General features: G+C 43.4%; 1 protein-coding gene across 1 annotated transcript in view; it reads right to left on the reverse strand.

The window, feature by feature from the left end:
* Window positions 1-378: 378 nt before the first annotated feature.
* LOC111977595 (pre-mRNA splicing regulator USH1G) overlaps window positions 379-26,174 on the reverse strand; it is a 33,109-nt gene continuing 7,313 nt past the window's right edge. Inside the window, exons 2-6 of the mRNA XM_024007090.2 lie at window positions 14,933-15,158; window positions 4,222-4,452; window positions 3,825-3,986; window positions 2,921-3,645; window positions 379-1,502 (exon numbers count right to left, since the gene is read on the reverse strand). Coding sequence (XP_023862858.1) covers window positions 2,923-3,645; window positions 3,825-3,986; window positions 4,222-4,452; window positions 14,933-15,158 — 1,342 coding nt within the window. The 3' untranslated portion in view covers window positions 379-1,502; window positions 2,921-2,922. The remainder of the gene's footprint in view (window positions 1,503-2,920; window positions 3,646-3,824; window positions 3,987-4,221; window positions 4,453-14,932; window positions 15,159-26,174) is intronic.

Genomic DNA, 26,174 nt, shown 5'->3' on the forward strand with positions numbered 1-26,174 from the left:
CATTCTCAAAACTTTTGGCCACGACTGTAAATACAGGACCCAGGGGACATAGGAGAAATAGGCTATCAGACAGACTTTCATTCATCCCTCTAGACTACACACACGGCCCAGGGGACATAAGAGCACTAGGCTATCAGACAGACCTTAATTCGTCCCTCTAGTCTTCATCAACTCTGTGTTGTTCTATTCCTAACAGGAGCTGTCAGTCATGTTATCACAATGTAACACTAGTGACAGAAACAGCAGGGAAGACCTATCCAGCTGAACCATCGTTGCAGTTGTAGTTGCAATTACCAAGATAACAATCAGTGTCAAAAAAGTAACTTTCATTAATTGTAATAAAGATTTTATTATTTTATTATGAGAGTACATCCAAACATGACTTATTTTGTTTCCCAAAGTTTGTATTCATACATAATCATTGAAGTTACATTCAAACACATTCATGCACAGTCATACACACCAGTCCACAGGCATACCTCTTGTGAAACACTATACCCCGGGGCTGGAGGCCCTCAGCAAACCCCAGATAACAGTTACCTTAGCACAGACAGAATGCATTCCAAATAGCACCCTGTTCCCTATATAGTGCATAGGGAACCCTAAGGGCACTGGTCAAAATAAGTGCACTACATAAGGGATAGGGTGCCTTTTGGGATGAATACACAGACAGACTGACTGACGGATAACCTCACAGAACCATGTTCCAGCATCTCCATTAAAAACACAAGCTGTCCTTAAAAACAGAAATGTGCATATATCCCAAATGGCACCCTATTCCCTACATAGTGCACTACTTTTGACCAGATCCCTATGGACCCTGGTCAAAAGTAGTGCACTATGTAGGGAATAGGGTGCCATTTGGGATATATGCACATTTCTGTTTTTAAGGACACTGTATTGGGAATAGAGTGCCTTTTAAGACATTGTAGTCTGGGCATGGGCAGCCTAGCGTTTTAGCTAACTGTAGTACCACTATTATACACAGTAAAGTAACAAAACTATACAATAAAGTCTGTAATAAACAATAAATGAAACATTTTCTATAAATAATAAATAACATTACACGTTTGCACAAATATACAGACAAAAACATGATGAAATGTTCACTTGCAAATGGAATACAGCATTACATATGGGCAACATGTGAGTACATCGGTGAGTAGAGAGAATAATTCCTAATCACAAGATTGTGTGCCAGTGATAGCATGTGCGTGGACACAGTCCCATGGCCCTACCAGACCATATGGCCGTGTGACTAAAGATGTCCTCTCATGCACGGCACCAGTACACTGGGGACTCTACCAGACCCAGTGTAATCTTCTCTGTGTCCCCAGGCAGGGAGCAACGTCCCTGGGTATAGAGGCATCAGAGCAAGGCTCTGTGGATCATGACACCATCTCATAACTAGAACTGATCCAGACAGAGCAGGACCACATTCACTGCCAAGTCTAGGCCTCCTGTGTCATCTTGAATGACAGTAAAGGATCTTTGCTCTGTGACTGAAACAAAAGAAAACATGTACAGTATTATATAATCAATGTAGAAATCGTAGTAGAAATCATAGAAGAAATCTACTATAATAGCTTATGCCTATTTCAATAGTAAGTAAGCATTTCACGGTAAGGTCTACCTGTTTTATTCGACGCATGTGACAAATAAAATTTGATTTGAGCTGAAGTCCTAAATTATGTAATTTTGCCATGCTGTGGTGTAGTTATACTGCTCTCCACTAGATAGCCCCATTCATCTACATCATCTACATCTACACACATAGGTAGGAAGTCTGCTAGTACTGACTCAGAGTAAAAAATTGATACAAATAAATTAATTTACTCTACTGTCAGTCTGTAGTGTCTGCTAAGTGGCCTATATTATATTATTATAATGTGTTGTATATATATATAGCGATATATATATATTTCCACACRATGAGGTTGGAATAATACTGTGAAATTGTGAAAATGTCCTTTTAGTGTAAACGTGTCCGCATACTAGGTTTGGTTTGCTCCTCACAGAACTCGGCTAGGCGAAGTTAAAATAGCATTTCTTGAAAAACAAGAAAATTGCAGTAATAGTACTATTTGTCCATCTTGACGTGCCATAACCAGTATACACTTCCTCAAAATAGTCTGAATTAATCTAAGATAACTCAAGAAATCTGTCATTAATTTTTACGTTTTTGCAGAGGAGATCTTTTAAATTTTACATCTAACTAAGATGTTTGAGTATACTTCAAGTGACAAAATGTGCAGGAAAACGAGTCGTATCTCATTGAATGACAACAAACACTTAATTGAAGAATCCCTACTGTTGACCAATCCCGATGAAGGGGTGTAGACTTCGGCTACAAAACTTCAGCTTGCCTTGAGAAAATGTTTTGTGTGCACGAACAGCCCCAAAAAACCTTGCTAAAGACCAAAACCAACAAAAACGTCAGAAAATGTTGTCATAATATATGCATGAACGGTTTCGGCTGGGAAGCATGCGGATGCCTTAAAAGCTGTTTGAAATGTCAGCCTGTTTTGGTGGGATGTWGTTTAGGCCTGCCTGGTGGCATCGCTAATAGACCAATAAGAAAGAGAGTTCTAAACCTCTCTGCCAATTAGCTAGTTTTCAGACTTCCTCTCCCCACTCCCAGAAAGTCCCAACAAAATTCTTGCTTGAGAAATTGCTCTTGCTAAGAAGCTATTTGTTTTCTTTTTTACCATTTTGATTGAAAACAATCACAGGAAGGTACTTAATTTTTAACCAGAAATGATTTTATATTGAGATAGAAAAAAGGCATTAGGCCTTTAAAGAATCTACTGTACAGACCCTCAAAGCTCAGTGTTCTTGATTCCCTCTATTGCTTGAGGCATGTGTAGACTATCAAAGTAAGGTGCTTTGCCTGTCATAGAATTCATGAAGTAATACTGACCTTCAGAGATCAGTGTCCTCGATGCCCTCTGGTTCCTCCAGGGTGTCCAACCGTCTCTTACAGGCCTCTAGTAGCTTCTTCCTGGGTCCCAGGGGGATGTGTATGGAGGTCAGGTCCTGGTCCGAGCAGAGCAGTAGGGCCTCCAGGTCGATTTTCTCCTTCCTGAAGATGGGCATGAACTCCCCCAGGCTCTGGGAGGCCAGGAAGGTCGCCAGTGGTCCGTTTTCAGGCTCCAGCTCCTCGTCCAGGCCCACATCAGCCTCCTCCCAGGGCAGCTCCTGTAGGTGCCTATCCTGGAGGCTCAGAGCACTGCTGATGCTGTCTATCTCTATTGCATCGTCCAGGCTGGGCTGGCGACGTGGGAGGTGACCACGGAGACGAACGTTAGGGGCCCGGCCTACGGGTTCACTGCCAGCCACAGAACCCTTGTCCCGGGCTCCGATGCCGAAGAGACCGCCAGATACGTAGTTCCGTCGGAACACCATGGTTCCGAGACCTGGCCGGGTGAACAAAGAGTCACGGCCTGAGTCGGCACTGATCTCAGAGTAGGCTGCCTCGTGAAGGCCCGGGTCGCTTATGGCACGGGAAATGTGGGAGATGGTGTCCGCATGGTCGTCGTCATAATCATCATGGTCATCGTCATGGTGATCGTGGTTGTTGCCGTGGTGAGGGAACATGTCCCGGATGTTGAGACGCGAGCGGTCCTTGGAGTTGGCATAGGTGCCCTGTTGAAGGAACATCAATGAATCGGAACCCATTTTAATGGAGCGAACCCAGGTTTCCGCACTAAGCCTGTGGGAAATGTAATGGGTTCTCCATTTAATGTTTGGGAGCATAGTGTGTTTATTTTTCTAAATTGTATTTTCCGTTAGTCAACTGTTTTGGGTGTTGCGTCTCTTTTTACCTGCTTGAGGAACATGACGTCCTGGCCAAGCTGAAGGCCAGACAGCGAACGTACACTCTTCCTCCCATCTTCGTAGATCTTGAAGGTGCCGTCCACCTGTTTCTTCTTCTCTAGCTTCTTCTGAATCTTGGTCCTACCCTTGGCTGTGGAGTGAAGAGTGGCCTATAGAGAGAGAGGATTGCACAGATCGAAACGTGGACTCAGAAGAAGACATTAACACAGATCATTTACAAAATGTAAAGCAAGACATTTGAATAATGCTGACATTTCCTGAGCTTACTCAGGAACGAAAAACAATATCAAATGATTTACTCAAACTGCCGTTGACTATCAAAATAATAGGAAATGCATTAATGAGAAATTGACAGTGAAGTAGCAGGGAAGAAATGCTTTTGACCTGTGAGTATGGCATATTGGAAGTGAGAGTGTTGAACTGAGGAAGTTTGCGGTTTAGCGTGCTGCTGCTGTTATAACTAGTGAAGCTCATGGCATCTGAGTTATCCGACGCTACACTCTCCTTCAGGAACTTCCTCTCCATCCGCTGGTGGTGTTTCTGCTGCATCTTCACACAGTCCTTTATCCTCCTCTCCGCCATGCGGAATGCTCTGTCTTTCAGCTTGCTCACCAGCTTATAGGAAAGGTAGATTTATTTATTCACAATTTAAAACTTCACAAATACCACCATAGCAGTTTGCATACAGGCAGTGGAATTGACTACAATTTAAAAAACAATTTAAATTAAATATATTTTTTAACAACCTACTGATTCAAAATGTGCATTTAGTAGTCTCAATAAAGATGGAATAGGACTCTTCCTGCATATGTTCCTTCACAGCTAATTCGCCAGTGTTAAAAATAAACAAAACAATTTTTTTTTTTAAATCAACACTAAAAGTGTTGAAAGTGAAATTGCCTTTCAAGTAAATTGTAAAGTTACCACCCATGACTGTATTTGTTAGTGACAGAGACATGACTGTTGCATTCATCTACCTTCAGTTCTATGGACTTCACCAAGTGAGTTCCTAAGCTAATATGTTAATGTCATTTAAAAAAAATCTATAACACAATACCATAAATGTTTCATAAGGCCTTATTTTGAGGACCTAGTTTTTCCCTAAAACAGGGGAATGAAACTCATACAGCATCACTTTCTACAAAAACCACACCCTTCACTATCATATTACCCAGCATTCTCTATTGCAGGTATATTTTTAGAATTGTTTTTTGAACGTCTATGTTTGTGCATGTACATTGATTGATTGGTTAATTAATTAATTGATCGTATGCTACTCAAATATAAATTACCCAAAAAAGAATCTAAACTAATCCAATATGTTACGTGGACTTATTTTACCCGTTACTGAAACAGTTGTTCCAGTTTATATGGTTTAGGTAGTCTCATAGCTTATATATAAAACAGAGTGTGTGACAAGAAGGGAATAACATTCAGTTGTCGGAAGTTTACATACACCTTATCCAAATACGTTTAAACTCAGTTTTTCACAATTCCTGATATTTAATCCGAGTACAAATTCCCTGTTTTAAGTCAGTTAAGATCACCACTTTATTTTAAGAATGTGAAATGTCAGAATAATAGTAGAGATAATGATTTATTTCAGCATTTATTTCTTTCATCACATTCCCAGTGGGTCAGAAGTTTACATACACTCAATTAGTATTTGGTAGCATTGCCTTTAAATTGTTTAACTTGGGTCAAATATTTTGTGTAGCCTTCACAAGCTTCCCACAATAAATTGGGTGAATTCTGGCCCATTCCTCCTGACAAAGCTGGTGTAACTGAGTCAAGTTTGTAGGCCTCCTTGCTCGCACACGCTTTTTCAGTTCTGCCCACAAATTTTCTATAGGATTGAGGACAGGGCTTTGTGATGGCCACTCCATTACCTTGACTTTGTTGTCCTTAAGCCATTTTGCCACAACTTTGGAAGTGTGCTTGGGGTCATTCTCCATTTGGAAGACCAAGCTTTGACTTCCTGACTGATGTCTTGAGATGTTGCTCCAATATATCCACATAATTTCCCCCTCCGTGCAAACCGTAGTCTGGCTTTTTTATGGCGGTTTTGGAGCAGTGGCTTCTTCCTTGCTGAACGGCCTTTCAGGTTATGTCGATATAGGACTCGTTTTACTGTGGATATAGATACTTTTGTACCTGTTTCCTCCAGCATCTTCACAAGGTCCCTTGCTGTTGTTCTGGGATTGATTTGCACTTTCTGCACCAACAAGAAATTAACAAGAAATGTGTGGAGTGGTTGAAAAAGGAGTTTTAATGACTCCAACCTAAGTGTATGTAAACTTCCGACTTCAACTGTATTATTTGTATATAAGGTAATCAAAGATGGCGTAGCAGTGCAGACGTGTTTGTCATTGTCCCGTGTAAATGTCGTTTTTTTCCGTCTGTTTTTTATATATTTCAAATCTATTTTTCCATTTTTAAATGAAGTATACCTTCCGGCAACCCGCCTCACCCAATGTGATACGGATCTGCTATTTTTAGACCTTATAGCTATAACCTCCATCGGAAGCTAGCCATCAGAGGCTAACCAGCGAATTAGCTACTAGCTATTTAGTCATTGTTAGCCACTTCTAGCGGCCTTTACCTTTAGCGCAGACACCAGCCGCATTTAGTCTGGATAATACCCGCCAGTCTGCACATGTCAACCCTGGACCATTACTCCATATCATCGCAGCTAGCTGGCTGCTACCGAGTGGCCCAGCCCCAAAGCTAGCCTTGAGCCATTCCCATCTCCCGGCCTGCTCAGTGGACCCTATGATCACTCGGATACAGAGCTGATGCCTCCCGGAATCATCACTATCACGACTGGAAGCCACTACATCAACAGATTCCTGCCGTAAGCTCTGGACCTTTGCATCGGATCATAGCTAGCTAGCTGCTACCGAGTGGCTATAGTGGCTAACACCCTTGTCCCAAAGCAAGCACCAGTTAGCCTCGAGCCAGGCGCATTCCTCGGCTAGCAAACAAAATTACTCCAGCTACAATATCTCTTTTGCCAATTGGCCTGGACCCTTTGTCGACACGGAGTCCCGCCGATCCATCAAACTGGTCTGCCGACCTAATTCCGTCCATTGTGCCCTCAATCGGCCTTTGCCGGACGTCGGTGAAGTCGCTTCTGCTAGCCCCGGCCTGCTATCTTTATGTACGCCGTGTCTCCCGCTTGCTAGCGTAGTAACGACTACCTAACGGCTTCCCTGTTTAATCTATTGCTGTTCACTGGACCCTATGATCACCTGGCTACAGAGCTGATGCCTGCTGGACTGTTCATTAAATCACGGTACTCCATTTTGTTTATTCTGTTTATCTGTCGGCCCCAGCCTCGAACTCAGGCGCTGTGTGTAGTTAACTGACCCTCTCTGCCCATTCATCGCCATTTTACCTGTTGTTGTTGTTGTCTTAGCTGATTAGCTGTTGTTGTCTTACCCGGTGTTGTCTTAGCTAGCTCTCCCAATCAACACCTGTGATTGCTTTATGCCTCGCTTTATGTCTCTCTCAAATGTCAATATGCCTTGTATACTGTTGTTTAGGGTAGTTATCATTGTTTTATTTTACTGAGGAGCCCCTAGCCCTCAACATGCCTCAGATACCTATTTTGTCCCACCTCTTTTGTCCCACCTCCCACGCATGCCATGACCTCACCTAGCATAACTAGTGCCTCCAGAGATGCAACCTTTCTCATCATCACTCAATGCCCGGGTTTACCTCCACTCTACCCGCACCCTACCATACCCGTCTGTACATTATGCCCTGAATCTATTCTGCCACGCCCAGAAATCTGCTCCTTTAATTCTCTGTCGCCAACGCACTAAACGACCAGTAGCCTTTAGCCGTACCCTCATCCTACTCCTCCTTTGTTCCTCGGGTGATGTAGAGGTTAACCCAGGCCCTGTGTGTCCCCAGGCGCTCTCATTTGTTGACTTCTGAAACGGTAAAAGCCTTGGTTTCATGCATGTTAACATCAGAAGCCTCCTCCCTAAGTTTGTTTTACTCACTGCTTTTGCACACTCCGCCAACCCTGATGTCCTTGTCGTGTCTGAATCCTGGCTCTTCAAAGGGGGTGACACTCTAGAGCCAAACTGTTATAGACCTATATCCATCCTGCCCTGCCTTTCTAAAGTCTTCGAAAGCCAAGTTAACAAGCAGATCACTGACCATCTTGAATCCCACCGTACCTTCTCCGCTGTGCAATCCGGTTTCCGAGCCGGTCACGGGTGCACCTCAGCCACGCTCAAGGTACTAAACGATATCATAACCGCAGACAATAAAAGACAGTACTGTGCATCCGTCTTCATCGACCTGGCCAAGGCTTTCGACTCTGTCAATCACCACATTCTTATCGGCACACTCAACAGCCTTGGTTTCTCAAATGACTGGTTGACCAACTACTTCTCAGATAGAGTTCAGTGTGTGAAATCGGAGGGCCTGTTGTCTGGACCTCTGGCAGTCTCTATGGGGTTGCCACAGGGTTCAATTCTCGGGCCGACRCTTTTCTCTGTATATATCAATGATGTCGCTCTTGCTGCTAGTGATTCCTTGATCCACCTCTARGCAGACGACACCATTCTGTACACATCTGGCCCTTCTTGGGACACTGTGTTAACAAACCTCCAAACGAGCTTCAATGCCATACAACACTCCTTCCGTGGCCTCCAACTGCTCTTAAACGCTAGTAAAACTAAATGCATGCTCTTCAACCGATCGCTGCCCGCACCTGCCCGCCCGACTAGCATCACTACTCTGGACGATTCTGACTTAGAATATGCGGACAACTACAAATACCTAGGTGTCTGGTTAGACTGTAAACTCTCCTTCAAGACTCATATTAAGCATCTCCAATCCAAAATTAAACCTAGAACCGCCTTCCTATTTCGCAACAAAGCATCCTTCACTCATGCTGCCAAACATACCCTCGTAAAACTGACTATCCTACCGATCCTCGACTTCGGCGATGTCATTTACAAAATAGCCTCCAACACTCTACTCAGCAAACTGGATGCAGTCTATCACAGTGCCATCCATTTTGTCACCAAAGCCCCATATACCACCCACCACTGCGACCTGTATGCTCTCGTCGGCTGGCCCTCGCTTCATATTCGTCGCCAGACCCACTGGCTCCAGGTCATCTATAAGTCTTTGCAAGGTAAAGCTCCGCCTTATCTCAGCTCACTGGTCACCATAACAACACCCACCCGTAGCATGTGCTCCAGCAGGTATATCTCACTGGTCATCCCCAAAGCCAACACCTACTTTGGCCGCCTTTCCTTCCAGTTCTCTGCTGCCAATGACTGAAAGGAATTGCAAAAATCGCTGAAGTTGGAGACTTATATCTCCCTCACTAACTTTAAGCATCAGCTATCTGAGCAGCTCACCGATCGCTGCAGCTGTACACAGCCCATCTGTTAAGAACCCATCCAACTACCTACCTCATCCCCATATTGTTTTTATAAACTTTTTTGCACACCAGTATTTCTACTTGCACATCATCATCTGCACATCTATCACTCCAGTGTTAATTTGCTGAATTGTAATTACTTCGCTACTATGGCCTATTTATTGCCTTACCTCCTTTATTGCCTCCTCCATTTGCACACACTGTATATAGATGTTTCTATTGTGTTATTGACTGTACTTTTGTTTATCCCATGTGTAACACTGTGTTGTTGTTTTTTGTCGCACTTCTTTGCTTTKTCTTGGCCAGGTCGCAGTTGTAAATGAGAACTTGTTCTCAACTGACCTACTTGGTTAAATAAAGGCGTAAAAAAAGAATATATATATATATATATATATATATATGTCGTGTCTTTGGCTATGCCAGATTAATTGCTATGACATGCTATTCTATAAAATAATTTCTCCGTAATTAATATTACCTGATTGAACTAATCATGTAAATATAATTAACTAGAGAGGGACACCACGAAATAATATTTATAGAGCTGTTATCTTCCAAATAAACTCTTAAAGATTTAGTAATATTTTACATCCATAGCAGTCACATTAATCGTCATTTTATTCAGTCTCATCTGAAAGTGGTAAATCCTTGGTTATCTGCAAGAATCCTGGCTAACAAGTTGAATTAGCAATACAAAATTGGGTTTAATTATTTATTTACTAAATACCTAACTAATCACACAGAAACACACATACACAATTAAATCATAACTTGATTACAAAGTGCCGTCATAAAGAAAAACGTCCCTAGCGGGCGGAATAGATATGACAGCTTGTTACACAAAGAAAAGGGGCGGGATTTTAGTGAAAGAGCGGGAGACTGGAACATAGGCGAAGCTGTACCATCGTAAATACCGTATCTTATGCATTCTAAATTACCGCCCATATGGAAAGGAAAATGCAATAAATATTTACTCTGAGCTGCGCTTCAGTAGGTTGGTGGTAGATGGACCGTGTCGCCAACCCGAGTCCTCTGTCCTTTGAAGAATGTCTCTGGTGGTCGCTGGATACGTTGGAGTAACGTTGATGTGTAGTAGACGGGATACCTTCCTAACCTGCGTTTGTAGCAGCTGTTGCCAACTCAACGGCTAGGAGGTATCACTTCTGTAGTGAATACGAGTTCAAAGTTRATACCATTTACAACCAAAGTCCATGCTGATGTTGGCTTAGTTCTGTAGTTATTATCTGAACCATTCTGACATCGGATCGTCATCCTAAATGTACCCAGAACAGGAAGTTATATTTTTGTCAATGGCTTTTATAGTGGAGGGAGAGGGGTGTGTCTGAAAAGTTTATAACCCATGTCTCTTCACAGGGGCGGGCCCCTAGTTGAGCAGAAGCCCAAATTTATGAAAATCCAAATCTCTCATTTGGAAGCTAAAATTACATTTAATCTCTTCACAAATAATTTCATATTCAAACATTTGAATTAAACAACAATTCCATGTGAATCCGATACCTCTGACGTTTAGACTTTCCACAGTAGAGTTTGTCATTCTATCATTGATGAGAATGTGTCAGAGGGCAACCGAACTGACATAATATACCTTAAGTACCACCGCATATGTTCAGTTGGTCGGATTACCAGAATATAGTTCATTTCCCCCCACTTCTGATGTTCCCAGAATCTCTATGTTAACCAAGGGGTTTTCTTATGTCACATCAGTTATAGTAGGGAGAGGGAAAAGGGGGGAAAGAGGTATTTATGACTGTCATAAACCTACCCCTAGGCCAACGTCATGACATATATATATATGGAGTGGGGGATTGCATAAGCCTTCTGGAAGATCTGATGAAGGAGAGGATGGCGGACATGAAAAAAAGGAGAGAAGTGGAATATGTTGTGAGTGAATATGGAATGGAGAATAACACAGAACTTTTGGAAGAGCTACAGAAGGAAATTGAACGTGACGAGAGTGAGGTTGAATAAAATGCGGTGGCAGGTACAGTGATGACCGCCGAGAAGGAGCTGAGTGTAGAGGGAAGCGGTGTGGTGAGGAAGGTTGGCGTCAAGTGCAAAAAGAGAGTTACACGCTCCAGTAGCTCAGAGATGGAACCTGACGAGAGTGAGGACCGGCGAGTTTGGACATGATAATGAAGCATCTGGTCCAGTAGGAGTGATTTTTTGGGAGAAAGTGGACCCTTGCCTTTTGGCGGATCCATTTGTGGTTTCAGGGTGGGTGAGAAAGGAGTTGGGTGAAGTTGAATCAGTGAAGCTAGCCTGTGGTGGACTTGTGATATTTGTTTGTGTTTCTTTTGATCAGAGGGAGCAGGCGCTCCATGTCGCACGACTTAGGTCAATATTTGTTTCTTGCTTTGCTCTTAGGAACAGGGCACCATTGAAAATAGTAATTTTTGGGGTAGCGTTAAGTTTGGAGATGGCTATTGAAGATTCCTGATATTTGTGGCGCCCGCCGTTTGGTGTGTCGCAGACTTGGTGGTGAAACAGAGGAGTCACTGTCATTCCTTTTGAATCAGAATCTCCACCCTACAAAGTCATGTTAGGATATATCAGTTATCCTGTTAGACATTTGTGCGAAATCTACTGCGTTGTTTCACGTGCAACATTCATGGTCATGTTGCATCAAATCAAATTGTATTAGTCACATGTGCCGAATACAACAGGTGTAGTAGACCTTATAGTGAAATGCTTACTTATAAGCCCTTAACCAACAATGCAGTTTTAAGAAAAATAAGTGTGAAGTAAAAAATAGATAAGTTAAAAATAAAAATAACTAATAATTAAAGAGCAGCAGTAAAATAACAGTAGCAGGGCTATATACAGGGGTTACCGGTACAGAGTCAATGTGCGGGGGCACAGGATAGTTGAGGTAATATGTACAAGTAGGTAGAGTTAAAGTGACTATGCATAGATAATAAACAGAGTAACAGCAATGTAAAAAGAGAGGGGAGGGGGGCAATGCAAATAGTCTGGGTAGCCATTTGATTAGCTGTTCAGGATTCTTATGGCTTGGGGGTAGAAGCAGTGTATAGGAGGGAGAATCCTAGATGTGGGAAGTGTGTTGGAGGACAAGGACAGAGAATTGTGTAGTTTTGGTGGATACAGTTGTGTGTGTTACCTGTAGGGGTGCCCATGTTGCTGGGGATCGGAAGTGTCCGGTGCAAGAGATGCAGGTTGAAATGGCCACAGTCAGAGTAGTGCATAAGGTAACGTATGCTGAGGTAGTGAAGAAAGTAGAGGATGGGTCAAGAGTGAGGGTTCTGAGAGAATCCCTGTGAGTAGACCGAGGCCTATGAGTGATTTATGCTTCAGTAAGGTTGGGTTCTTAACGTTCATAGCAATGGTTATCAACTGTACAGCAGAGATGGAAAGTAAATCACAGAAAATATATGTGGTGGCAGCAGCAGATAAAAGTTTTTGAAATATACCCACATTGGCTGTATTCCAATAGGAATTACACATGACCTTACAGGCCAAATGTGGCCTGTAAACCATGAGTTTCAGGCCATTGTATTAAACTCAGAAAAAAATATTTACATTTGTTCCTAAAGTAGTACAAACACTTGTCACTGTAGTGGTACCCTGTAAGGTCATCCTGTTTACCTTCCGTTATTAGTGCATACATACTTGTACCCCAGTTCATACCTCAGGCCTGGAAGTAGGTTTCCCAAAACCCAAAAAGGATTTCAGATTTCCTGCTTCTGTTTCCAGAAAAAGCCCCCACAAAAATGTGCAACCCTGCCTGTAAATCACATTATGTTGGTTGGCAAAGTGATGTGTAATTTCTATTGGAATAAGACAGAGTTAGGATGTCCAACAGTTGGATTTTTATATTGACCTTCAACCTTCATTCAGAATGACTACCAAGGGTAGGGTTATGATGAGACTACCTAAACATTTAAACTGGAGCAAAAAATCTAACTAACATTGGATTAGTTAAAAAAATATGTATTATTTATCTTTGTGTAGCATAAGATTAATCAATGTATATGAACAAACATAGATAATGAAAGAAACCATTTTTTTTTTTTTTATCTACCTGCAATAGAGCATGCTGGGAAATATGATAATGATGGGTGTGGTTTGATTCAAAGTGATGGTGTATGAGTTTCAGGCCCCTCTATTAGGGTAAAACTAGGCCCTCAAAATAAGGCCTTATGAAATGCTGTACGTATGGTATTATGGCATTCTCTCCACCAGCTTCATGAGGTAGTCACCTGGAATGCATTTCAATTAACAAGTATGCCTTGTTAAAGTTCATTTGTGGAATTCCTTTCCTTCTTAATGTGTTTGAGCCAGTCAATTGTGTTGTGACAATGTAGGGGTGGTATACAGAAGATAGCCCTATTTGGTAAAAGACCAAGTCCATATTATGCCAAGAACAGCTCAAATAAGCAAAGAGAAACAACAGTCCCTCATTACTTTAAGACATGAAGGTCAGTCAATGGGGAACATGAAAGTTTCTTCAAGTGCAGTCACAAAAACCATCAAGCACAATGATGAAACTGGTTCTCATGAGGACCGCCACAGGAAAGGACCCAGAGTTACCTCTGCTGCAGAGGATAAGTTCATTAAAGTTACCAGCCTCAGAAATTACAGCCCAAATAAATGCTTCAGAGTTCAAGTAACAGACACATCTCAACATCAACTGTTCAGAGGAGACTGCGTGAATCAGGCATTCATGGTCGAATTGCTGCAAAGAAAACACTACCAAAGGACACCAATAAGAAGAGACTTGCTTGGGCCAAGAAACACGAGCAATGGACATTAGACCGGTGGAAATCTGTCCTTTGGTCTGCACATTTGCGGCCTGCTGGAGGTCATTTTGCAGGGCTCTGGCAGTGCTCCTCCTTGCACAAAGGCGGAGGTAGCGGTCCTGCTGCTGGGTTGTTGCCCTCCTACAGCCTCCTCCACGTCTCCTGATGTACTGGCCTGTCTCCTGGTAGCGCCTCCATGCTCTGGACACTACGCTGACAGACACAGCAAACCTTCTTGCCACAGCTCGCARTGATGTGCCATCCTGGATGAGCTGCACTACCTGAGCCACTTGTGTGGGTTGTAGACTCCGTCTCATGCTACCACTAGAGTGAAAGCACCGCCAGCATTCAAAAGTGACCAAAACATCAGCCAGGAAGCATAGGAACTGAGAAGTGGTCTGTGGTCACCACCTGCAGAACTACTCCTTTATTGGGGGTGTCTTGCTAATTGCCTATAATTTCCACCTTTTGTCTATTCCATTTGCACAACAGCATGTGAAATTTATTGTCAATCAGTGTTGCTTCCTAAGTGGACAGTTTGACTTCACAGAAGTGTGATTGACTTGGAGTTACATTGTGTTGTTTAAGTGTTTTTWTTTWTTTTTTGAGCAGTGTATATATATTTCTTTTAGGATCTCACTTGGTGAAGTCCACAGTACCGAGAATGGATGAATGCAACAACTATGTTTCTGTCACTAACAAATACAGTCATGGGTGGTAATGCTACAACTTACTTGAAAGGCAATGCACTCTGGGAAATATTTGAATAAGGCTTTACACTAAGCAGTGTCTAAATTTAACACTGTTCGGTGTCTATATGGATCCATAGACTCAACACTTTCTGTGTTATTTAGTTATTTTTGACACAGAAAAATTTGCTGGGTTGTCATTGGTCCTGACACCTCACCTTGGGGTTGAGGGCCGACTGCTTGGCGGCGATGGAGTCCAGGTACCGGACACAGTCCATGTGGCTCTTGGTGGCGGCCATGTCGAGGGGTGTGTGGTAGTCATTGTCCAGGCACCACACGTTGGCTCCAAACGACACCAGGAAGGATAGGCAGTTGTGGTGGCCGTTGGCAGCGGCCAGGTGGAGCGGAGTGTTCCCCCAGATATCACACTTGTCCTGGTCACCTCTGGGAGAGGGAGAGAGGGAAAAGGAACAGAGGGATTAAGAGCATATGTTACAGAGTACACGATAAAACATACTTCGGCCTTTTACTCCTACTGCTGCATCAGCCATCCATAACTGTAATAAGGACTCAAATTATTGCATGCCAGTTTATGGAGAACATTTAATTCTACGAATAGGTGTAACCTATTTCCAGGAAACGGGGCCATAGTGTATGAATTTGTGTGTGTGACACAGGGTTTGCACAGAGAATTATATTTCACTTCCTGCTTCGCGGGTCAGGGTCCYTCCTCTTCCTGTGATCCCCCCGTTGTGGTGTGATCAACAATTGACTGGGTGCAGGTAAAACATTACAGTGGTGTTACCATGTATTATTCAACACATGGACCGAGAGTCTTTTTTCTCACAGACACCCAGAGAAGCTGTGACTACACAGAGCCACAAGGTCAACACCTGTGCCATGTCCAGATGCCAAACGTTGTCGAACGTGATTCCTTATTGTACATGCCAGCGAGGCATGTTTGTTTTACATAGTATACAGTGACTTCGGAAAGTAATCAGATCCCTTGACTGTTTCCACATTTACAGCCCTACTCTAAAAAAAGAAATATTTCTATTTTATTTCAACTTTATTTAACTAGGCAAGTCAGTTAAGAACAAATTCTTATTTACAATGACGGCCTACCAAAAGGCAAAAGGCCTCCTGCGGGGACAGGGGCTGGGATATATTCCCCCTCCGTGCCAACCGTAGTCTGGCTTTTTTATGGCGGTTTTTGGAGCAGTGGCTTCTTCCTTGCTGACGGCCTCAGGTTATGTCGATATTAGGACTCGTTTTACTGTGGATATAGATACTTTGTACCTGTTTCCTCCAGCATCTTCACAGGGTCCTTCTGTTGTTCTGGGATTGATTTGCACTTTCTGCACCAACACAGAACATTAACAGAGAAATGTGTGGAGTGGTTGAAAAGGAGTATGACTCAACTAAGTGTGCGTAACTTCCGACTTAAACTGTATTATTTGTATATAAGGTAACAAAGATGGCGTAGCAGTGCAGACTGTGTTTGTCATGTCCCGTGTAAATGTCGTTTTTTTCCGGCTGTTTTTTATATAGTTCAACATCTATTTTCCATTTTTAATGAAGATACCTTCCGGCAACGCCGCCTCACCAATGTATACGGAGCTGATTTTAGACCTTATAGCTATACCCCAGTCGAAAGCTGCATCAGAGCTAACCAGCGAATTAGCTACTAGCTATTTTAGTCAGTTGTTGAGCCACGTTCTAGCGGCCTTTTACCGTTAGCAGCAGACACCAGCCGCATTTAGGATAATACCCGCAGTCTGCACCATGCACCCTGGACCGTTAGCCATATCCATCGGCAGCTAGCTGGCTGCTACCGACGTGGGCCCAGCCCAAAGCTAGCCTATGGCATTCCACTTCCCGGCCTGCTCGTGGACCCTTGATCACTCGTTACAGACTGATGCCTCCCGCGGATACATCACTTCAGACTGGAAGCCACTACACACAAGATTCCTGCCGTAAGCTCTGGACCTTTGATCGGCTCATAGCTTGCTAGCTGCTACCGAGTGGCTATAGTTGGCTAACCCCTTGTCCCAAAGCAAGCACCCAGTTAGCCTCGAGCCAGGCGCATTCACTCGGCTACGCAACCAAATTACCCAGCTACAATATCTTTTTGCCAATTGCCTGGGACCTTTGTCGACACGGACGCCCGCCGATCACAACTGTCTGCCGACCTAATTCCGTCCATTGCCTTCAATGGGCCTTTGCCGGACGTCGTGAACGTCGCTTCGGCTAGCCCCGGCCTGCTTCGTTTATGTACGCCGTGTCTCCGCGTGCGTAGCGTAGTAGACTACCCTAACGCGCTTCCCTGTTTAATCATTCGGTTCACTGGACCTATGATCACCTGGCTACAGAGGCCTGTGCCTGCTGGATGTCATTATAATCAACGTACTCCATTTTGTTTAATTCTGTTTATCTGGTCGCCCCAGCTCGAATCAGGCGCTGTGTGTATTACTGACCTTCTCTCGCCATTCATCGCCATTGTTACCTGTTGTGTTGTTTGTCTGAGCCTGATTTAGCTGTTTGTTGTCTTACCCGGTGTTGTCGAAGCGTGCTCTCCCTCAACACCTGTGATTGCGTTAGCCTCGCTTTATGTCTCTCTCAAATGTCAATACTGCCGTTGTATACTGTTGTTTAGGGTACGTTAGTATTGTTTTTATTTTACTGAGGAGCCCCTAGCCCTCAACATGCCTCAGATACTGATTTTGTCCCACTCTTTTGTTCCCACCTCCCACGCATGCCATGACACTCCCTAGCACATAGTGCCTCCAGAGATGCACCTTTCTCATCACACTCATATGCGCGGTTTACCTCACTTCTACCCGCACCGCTTACCATACCGTCTGTACATTATCCCTGAATCTATCTGCCACGCCCAACTCTGCTCCTTTTAATTCTTGTCGCCAAAACCGCACTAACGACCAGCTAGCTTTAGCCGTACCTCATCCTACTCCTCCTTTGGTTCGGGTGATGTAGAGGTTAACCCAGGCCCTGTGTGTCCCCGAGGCGCTCTCAATTCGTTGATTCTGAACGGTAAAAGCCTTGGTTTCCATGCCATGTGTACCATTCAGAGCCTCCTCCCTAAGTTTGTTTTACTCACGGCTTTTGCACACTCCCCAACCCTGATGTCCTTGTCGGGTCTGAATCTGGCTCTTCAAGGGGGGAGCACTCGAGAGCAACTGTTATAGACTGATTCATCCTGCCCTGCCCTTTCTAGTTCTTTCGAAAGCCAGTTAACAAGCAGATCACTGACCATTCTTGAATCCCACCGTCCTTCTCTTCGGTGCAATCCGGTTTCCAAAACTGGTCACGGTGCACCTCAGCCACGCTCAAGGTACTGAAACATATCATAACCGCAGACAATGAACAGACAGTACTGTGCTCCGCTTCATCGATCCCTGGCCAATGGCTTTCGACTCTGTCAATCACCACATTCTATCGGCACACTCACAGCCTGTGGTTTCCAATATGACTGCGTTGACCAACTACTTCTCAGAGAGTTCAGTGTGTGAAAACCTCGAGGGCCTGTTGTCTGGACTCTGGCAGTCATCTATATGGGGTTGCCCACGGGTTCATCATCGGGCCGACCCTTTTCTCTGTATAATATCACTGATGTCGCTCTGCTGCTATGAATTTCCTTGATCCACCTCTATCAGACGACACCATTCTGTACACATCTGGCCTCTTTGTGGAACTGTGTTAACAAACCTCCAAACGAGCTTCAAGCCATGACAAACACTCCTTCGTGGCCCTCAATGCTCTGAAACGCTAGTAAACTAAATTGCATGCGTCTAACCGATCGCTGCCCGACCTGCCGCCCGACTAGCCATCACATCTCTGGACGATTTCTGACTTAGAATATGCGGACAATACAAACTAACCAGGTGTCTGGTTAGACTGTAAACTCTCCTTCAACGACTCATATTAAGCATCTCCATCCAACATTAACTAGAACCGCCTTCCTAAATCGCACAAAGCATCTTCACTCATTGCGCCAAACATACCCGTAAAAACTGACTATCCTACCGATCTCGACTTCGGCGATGTCATTTACCAAATAGGCCTCCAACACTCTGCTCACGCAAACTGGATGCAGTCTATCACAGTGCCATCCATTTTGTCACCAAAGCCCCATATACCCCCACCCCCAATGCGCCGCTGTATGCTTCTCGTCGGCTGTGCCCCTCGCTTCATATTCGTCGCCAGACCCACTGGCTCCAGGTCATCTATAAGTCTTTGCAAGGGTAAAGCTCCGCCTTATCTCAGCTCACTGGTCACCATAACAACACCCACGTAGCATTTGCTCCAGCAGGTATATCACTGGTCATCCCCAAAGCCAACACCTACTTTGGCCGCCTTTCCTCCAGTTCTCTGCTGGCCAATGACTGAAAGGGAATTGCAAAATCGCTGAAGTTGGAGACTTATCTCCCTCACTAACTTTAAGCATAGCTATCTGAGCAGCTCACCGATCGCTGCAGCTGTACACAGCCCATCTGTTAAGAACCCATCCAACTACCTACCTCATCCCATATTGTTTTTATAAACTTTTTTGCACACCGTATTTCTACTTGCACATCATTCATCTGCACATTATCACTCCAGTGTTAATTTGCTGAATTGTATTCTTCGCTACTTGGCCTATTTATGCCTTGACTCCTTTATTGCCTCCTCCATTTGCACACCTGTTATAGATGTTTCTATTGTGTTTTGACTGTACTTTGTTTTCCATGTGAACACTGGTTGTTTGTTTTTTGTCGCACTTCTTTGCTTTATCTTGGCCAGTCGCAGTTGTAAATGAGAACTTGTTCTCAACTGACCTACTTGGTTAAATAAAGGCGTAAAAAAGAATATATATATATATATAATATAATGTCGTGTCTTTGCATGCCAGATTAATTGCTATGACTGCTATTCTATAAAATAATTTCTCCGTAATTAATATTACCTGATTGAACTAATCATGTAATATAATTAACTAGAGAGGGACACCACGAAATAATATTTATAGAGCTGTTATCTTCCAAATAACTCTTAAGATTTAGTAATATTTACATCCATAGCAGTCACAGTAATCGTCATTTTATTCAGTCTCATCGAAAGTGGTAAATCCTTGTTATCTGCAAGATCCTGGCTAACAAGTTGAATTAGCACTACCAATTGGGTTTAATTATGTATTTACTAATACCTAACTAATCACACAGAAACACACATACACAATTAAATCATACTTGATTACAAAGTGCCGTCATAAGAAAAACGTCCCTAGCGGGCGGAATAGATATGACAGCTGTTACACAAAGAAAGGGGCGGGATTTAGTGAAAGAGCGGGAGACTGGAACATAGGCGAAGCGTACATCGTAAATACCGTATCTTATGCATTCTAAATTACCGCCCATATGGAAAGGAAAAGGCAATAAATGATTTACTCTGAGCTGCCGCTCAGTAGGTTGGTGTAGATGGACCGTGTCGCCAACCCGAGCTCCCTGTCCTTTGAAGAATGTCTCTGGTGGTCGCTGGATACGTTGGAGTACGTTGATGTGTAGTAGACGGGATACCTTCCTAACCTGCGTTTGTAGCAGCTGTTGCCAACTCAACGGCTAGGAGGTATCACTCTTGTAGTGAATCACGAGTTCAAAGTTCATACATTACAACCAAGTCCAGCTGGAGTGGCTTAGTGCTGTAGTTATTATCTGAACCATTCTTGACATCGGATCGTCATCCTAAATGGTCCCAGAACAGAAGTTATTTTTTGGTCAATGGCTTTTTATGTGGAGTGGAGAGCGGGTGTGTCTGAAAAGTTTGTATCACCCCTGTCTCTTTCACAGGGGCGCCCTAGTTGAGCAGAACCAAATTTTATGACAATCAAATCTTCTCATTTGGAAGCTAAAATATCTTTAATTCTTCACAAATACATTCATATCAACATTTGAATTAAACAACACACATGTAATCCGATACCTCTGGACGTTTAGACTTCCACAGTAGAGTTGTCATTCTATCATTGTGAGAAGTGTCCGAGGGCAACCGGAACTTTTGAATATATAACCTTAAGTACACCGCATATGTTCATTGTCGGATACCAGAATATCGTTCATTTCCCCCCACTTCGATTTCCCAGACTCTATGTAACCAAGGTTTTTTCTTACGTCACATCAGTTATAGTAGGGAGAGGGAAAAGGGGGAAAGAGGTATTATGACTTGTCATCACCTACCCCTGCCAACGTCATGACATATATATATATGGAGTGGGGGATTGCAAAGCCTTCTGGAGATCTGATGAAGGAGAGGATGGCGGACATGAAAGAGAAGAAGTGGAATATGTTGTGAGTGAATATGGAATGGAGAATAACACAGAACTTTTGGAAGAGCTACAGAAGGAAATTGACGTGACGAGAGTGAGGTGAATAAAATGCGGTGGCAGGTACAGTGATGACCGCCGAGAAGGAGCTGAGTGTAGGGAAGCGGTGTGGTGAGGAAGGTTGGCGTCAAGTGAAAGAGAGTTACACGCTCCAGTAGCTCAGAGATGGACCCTGACGAGAGTGAGGACCGGCGAGTTTGGACATGATAATGAAGCATCTGGTCCTAGGAGTGATTTTTGGGAAAGTGGACCCTTGCCTTTTGGCGGATCCATTTGTGGTTTCAGGGTGGGTGAGAAAGGAGTTGGGTGAAGTTGAATCAGTGAAGCTAGCCTGTGGTGGACTTGTGATATTGTTTGTGTTTCTTTTGATCAGAGGGAGCAGGCGCTCCATGTCGCACGACTTAGGTCAATATTTGTTTCTTGCTTTGCTCTTAGGAACAGGGCACCATTGAAAATAGTAATTTTTGGGTAGCGTTAAGTTGGGAGATGGCTATTGAAGATTCCTGATATTTGTGGCGCCCGCCGTTTGGTGTGTCGCAGACTTGGTGGTGAAACAGAGGAGTCACTGTCATTCCTTTTGAATCAGAATCTCCACCCTACAAAGTCATGAGGATATATCAGTTATCCTGTTAGACATTTGTGCGAAATCTACTGCGTTGTTTCACGTGCAACATTCATGGTCATGTTGCATCAATCAAATTGTATTAGTCACATGTGCCGAATACAACAGGTGTAGTAGGACCTTATAGTGAAATGCTTACTTATAAGCCCTTAACCAACAATGCAGTTTTAAGAAAATAAGTGTGAAGTAAAAATAGATAAGTTAAAATAAAAATAACTAATATTAAAGAGCAGCGTAAAATAACAGTAGCAGGGCTATATACAGGGTTACCGGTACAGAGTCAATGTGCGGGGCCACAGGATAGTTGAGGTAATATGTACAGTAGGTAGAGTTAAAGTGACTATGCATAGATATATAAACAGAGTAACAGCATGTAAAAAGAGAGGGGAGGGGGGCAATGCAAATAGTCTGGGTAGCCATTTGATTAGCTGTTCAGGATCTTATGGCTTGGGGGTAGAAGCAGTGTATAGGAGGGAGAATCCTAGATGTGGAAGTGGTTGGAGGACAAGGACAAGAGATTGTGTAGTTTTGGTGGATACAGTTGTGTGTGTTACCTGTAGGGGTGCCCATGTTGCTGGGGATCGGAAGTGTCCGGTGCAAGAGATGCAGGTTGAAATGGCCACAGTCAGAGTAGTGCATAAGGTAACGTATGCTGAGGTAGTGAAGAAAGTAGAGGATGGGTCAAGAGTGAGGGTTCTGAGAGAATCCCTGTGAGTAGACCGAGGCCTATGAGTGATTTATGCTTCAGTAAGGTTGGGTTCTTAACGTTCATAGCAATGGTTATCAACTGTACAGCAGAGATGGAAAGTAATCACAGAAAATATATGTGGTGGCAGCAGCAGATAAAAGTTTTTGAAATATACCCACATTGGCTGTATTCCAATAGGATTACACATGACCTACAGGCCAAATGTGGCCTGTAAACCATGAGTTTTCAGGCCATTGTATTAACTCAGAAAAAAATATTTACATTTGTTCCTAAAGTAGTCACACACTTGTCACTGTAGTGGTACCCTGTAAGGTCATCCTGTTTACCTTCCGTTATTAGTGCATACATCCTTGTACCCCAGTTCATACCTCAGGCCTGGAAGTAGGTTTCCCAAAACCCAAAAAGGATTCAGATTTCCTGCTTCTGTTTCCAGAAAAAGCCCCCACAAAAATGTGCAACCCTGCCTGTAATCACATTATGTTGGTTGGCAAAGTGATGTGTAATTTCTATTGAATAAGACAGAGTTGGATGTCCAACAGTTGGATTTTATATTGACCTTCAACCTTCATTCAGAATGACTACCAAGGGTAGGGTTATGATGAGACTACCTAAACATTTAAACTGGAGCAAAAAATCTAACTAACATTGGATTAGTTAAAAAATATGTATTATTTATCTTTGTGTAGCATATAGATTAATCAATGTATATGAACAACATAGATAATGAAAGAAACCATTTTTTTTTTTTATCTACCTGCAATAGAGCATGCTGGGAAATATGATATATGAGGTGTGGTTTGATTCAAGTGATGGTGTATGAGTTTTCTTCCCACAATAAGTTAGGTGAATTTTGGCCCATTCCTCCTGACAAAGCTGGTGTAACTAAGTCAGGTTTGTAGGCCCCCTTGCTCGCATACACTTTTTCAGTTCTGCCCACCAATTTTCTATAGGATTGAGGTCAGGGCTTTGTGATGGCCACTCCAATACCTTGACTTTGTTGTCCTTAAGCCATTTTGCCACAACTTTGGAAGTGTGCTTGGGGTCATTGTCCATTTGGAAGACCCATTTGCGACCAAGCTTTATCTTCCTGACTGATGTCTTGAGATGTTGCTTCAATATATCCACATCATTTTCCTTCCTCATTAAGTCATCTATTTTGTGAAGTGCATCAGTCCCTCCTGCAGCAAAGCAACCACACAACATGATGCTGCCACCCCCGTGCTTCACGGTTGGGATGGTGTTCTTCGGTTTGCAAGCCTCCCCTTTTTTCCTCCAAAACATAACGATGGTCATTATGGCCAAACAGTTCTATTTTGGTTTCATCAGACCAGAGGACATTTCTCCAAAAAGTACGATCTTTGTCCCCATGTGCAATTACAAACCGTAGTCTGGSTTTTTTATGGCGGTTTTGGAGCAGTGGCTTCTTCCTTGCTGAGCGGCCTAACAGGTTATGTCGATATAGGACTCGTTTTACTGTGGATATAGATACTTTGTACCTGTTTCCTCCAGCATCTTCACAGGGTCCTTTTCTGTTGTTCTGGGATTGATTTCTACTTTTCGCACCATAGTACGTTCATCTCTAGGAGACAGAACGCGTCTCCTTCCTGAGCGGGATGACGACTGCGTGGTCCCATGGTGTTTATACTTCGCGTACTATTGTTTGTACAGATGAACGTGGTACCTTCATGCATTTGGAAATTGCTCCCAAGGATGAACCAGACTTGTGGAGGTCTATAATTTTTTTCTGAGGTCTTGGCTGATTTCTTTTGATTTTCCCATGATGTCAAGAAAAGAGACACTGAGTTTGAAGGTAGGCCTTGAAATACATCCACAGGTACACCTCCAATTAACTCAAATCATGTCAAATAGCCTATCAGAAGCTTCTAAAGCCATGACATAATTTTATGGAATTTTCCAAGCTGTTTAAAGGCACAGTCAACTTAGTGCATGTAAACTTCTGACCCACTGGAATTGTGATACAGTGAATAATAAGTGAAATAATCTGTCTGCAAACAATTGTTGGAAAAATGACTTGTGTCATGCACAAAGTAGATGCCCTACCCGACATGCCAAAACTATAATTTGTTAACAAGACATTTTGGAGAGGTTGAAAAACTAGTTTTAATGACTCTAACCTAAGTGTATGTAAACTTCCGACTTCAACTGTAAATATAGGACAAAACACACATCACGACAAGAGAGACAACACAACACTACATAAAGAGAGACCTAAGACAACAATCTAGCAAGGCAGCAACACATGATAACACAGCATGGTACTGTAGCAGCACAACATGACAACACCATGGTAGCAGCACAAAACATGGTACAAACATTATTGGGCACAGACAACAGCACAAAGGGCAAGAAGGTAGAGACAACAATACATCACGCAAAGCAGCCACAACTGTCAGTAAGAGTGTCCATGATTGAGTCTTTGAATGAAGAGATTGATATAAAACTGTCCAGTTTGAGTGTTTGTTGCTGCTCGTTCCAGTCGCTAGCTGCAGCGAACTGAAAAGAGGAGCGACCCAGGGATGTGTGTGCTTTGGGGACCTTTAACAGAATGTGACTGGCAGAACGGATGTTGTATGTGGAGGATGAGGGCTGCAGTAGATATCTCAGTTAGGGGGGAGTGAGGGCTAAGAGGGTTTTATAAATAAGCATCAACCAGTGGGTCTTCCGACGGATATAGAGAGATTACCAGTTTACAGAGGAGTATAGAGTGCAGTGATGTGTCCTATAAGGAGCATTTGTGGCAAATCTGATGGCCGAATGGTAAAGAACATCTAGCCGCTCGAGAGCACCATTACCTGCCGATCTATAAAGTATGTCTCCGTAATCTAGCATGGTCATCTGAATAAGGTTTAGTTTGGCAGCTGGGGTGAAAGAGGAGCGATTACGATAGAGGAAACCAAGTCTAGATTTAACTTTAGCCTGCAGCTTTGATATGTGCTGAGAGAAGGACATTGTACCGTCTAGCCATACTCCCAAGTACTTGTATGAGGTGACTACCTCAAGCTCCAGGCTGTATCACAACTGCCTGTGATTGGGAGTCCTATAGGGCGGTGCACAATTTTCCCAGTGTCGTCCGGGTTTGGCCGGTGTAGGCCGTCATTGCAAATAAGAATTGTTCTTAATTTACTTGCGCAGTTAATAAAGTTTAAATAAAATTTAAAAATGTAAAAGCTCTAAACCATGGGTGTCAAACTCGGCCCGCGGCCAGATTTTGGCCCGCGGGGTATTATATTTGGCCCGCGAGACATCCAAATTACTACTAGAGCTGGCCGCCGGTATTATACAGCGCATTCACCGCTAATACTACGAATCCCATAATGCTCTGCTGTTGTTTTCGCGCGCCAATCAGGACAGGACCAGAAACCCCTCTCTCTGTGACAGTAGTCATAGCAACATAGACGCTACAACTGTCAGCGCGCTATCCTTCCCAAAAATGGCGAAAAGAAAGGCGAAAACAGGAGCTTTCTGGACAAGTGGGAGGCAGAATATCTTTCTCTGTGACATCTCGAGCCATCTCGATGCGCTGAACCTGCAGCTTCAGGGGCGGGGCGATCATCACAGACATGTACGCTGCAGTGAGGGCCTTTAAAACTAACTGTGCCTGTGGGAGAATCAGATGCTGCAAGGAAACCATTGCCATTTTCCCTGCTGCCAAACCATAAAAGCGCAGATCTCTACCGCCGTGTTCCCATGCGCACAGTTTGCTGAAAAACTCAGTGTTCTCGCCGGCTGAGT

This window comes from Salvelinus sp. IW2-2015, linkage group LG18, assembly GCF_002910315.2.
Source record: "Salvelinus sp. IW2-2015 linkage group LG18, ASM291031v2, whole genome shotgun sequence".
NCBI lineage: Eukaryota > Metazoa > Chordata > Actinopteri > Salmoniformes > Salmonidae > Salvelinus > Salvelinus sp. IW2-2015.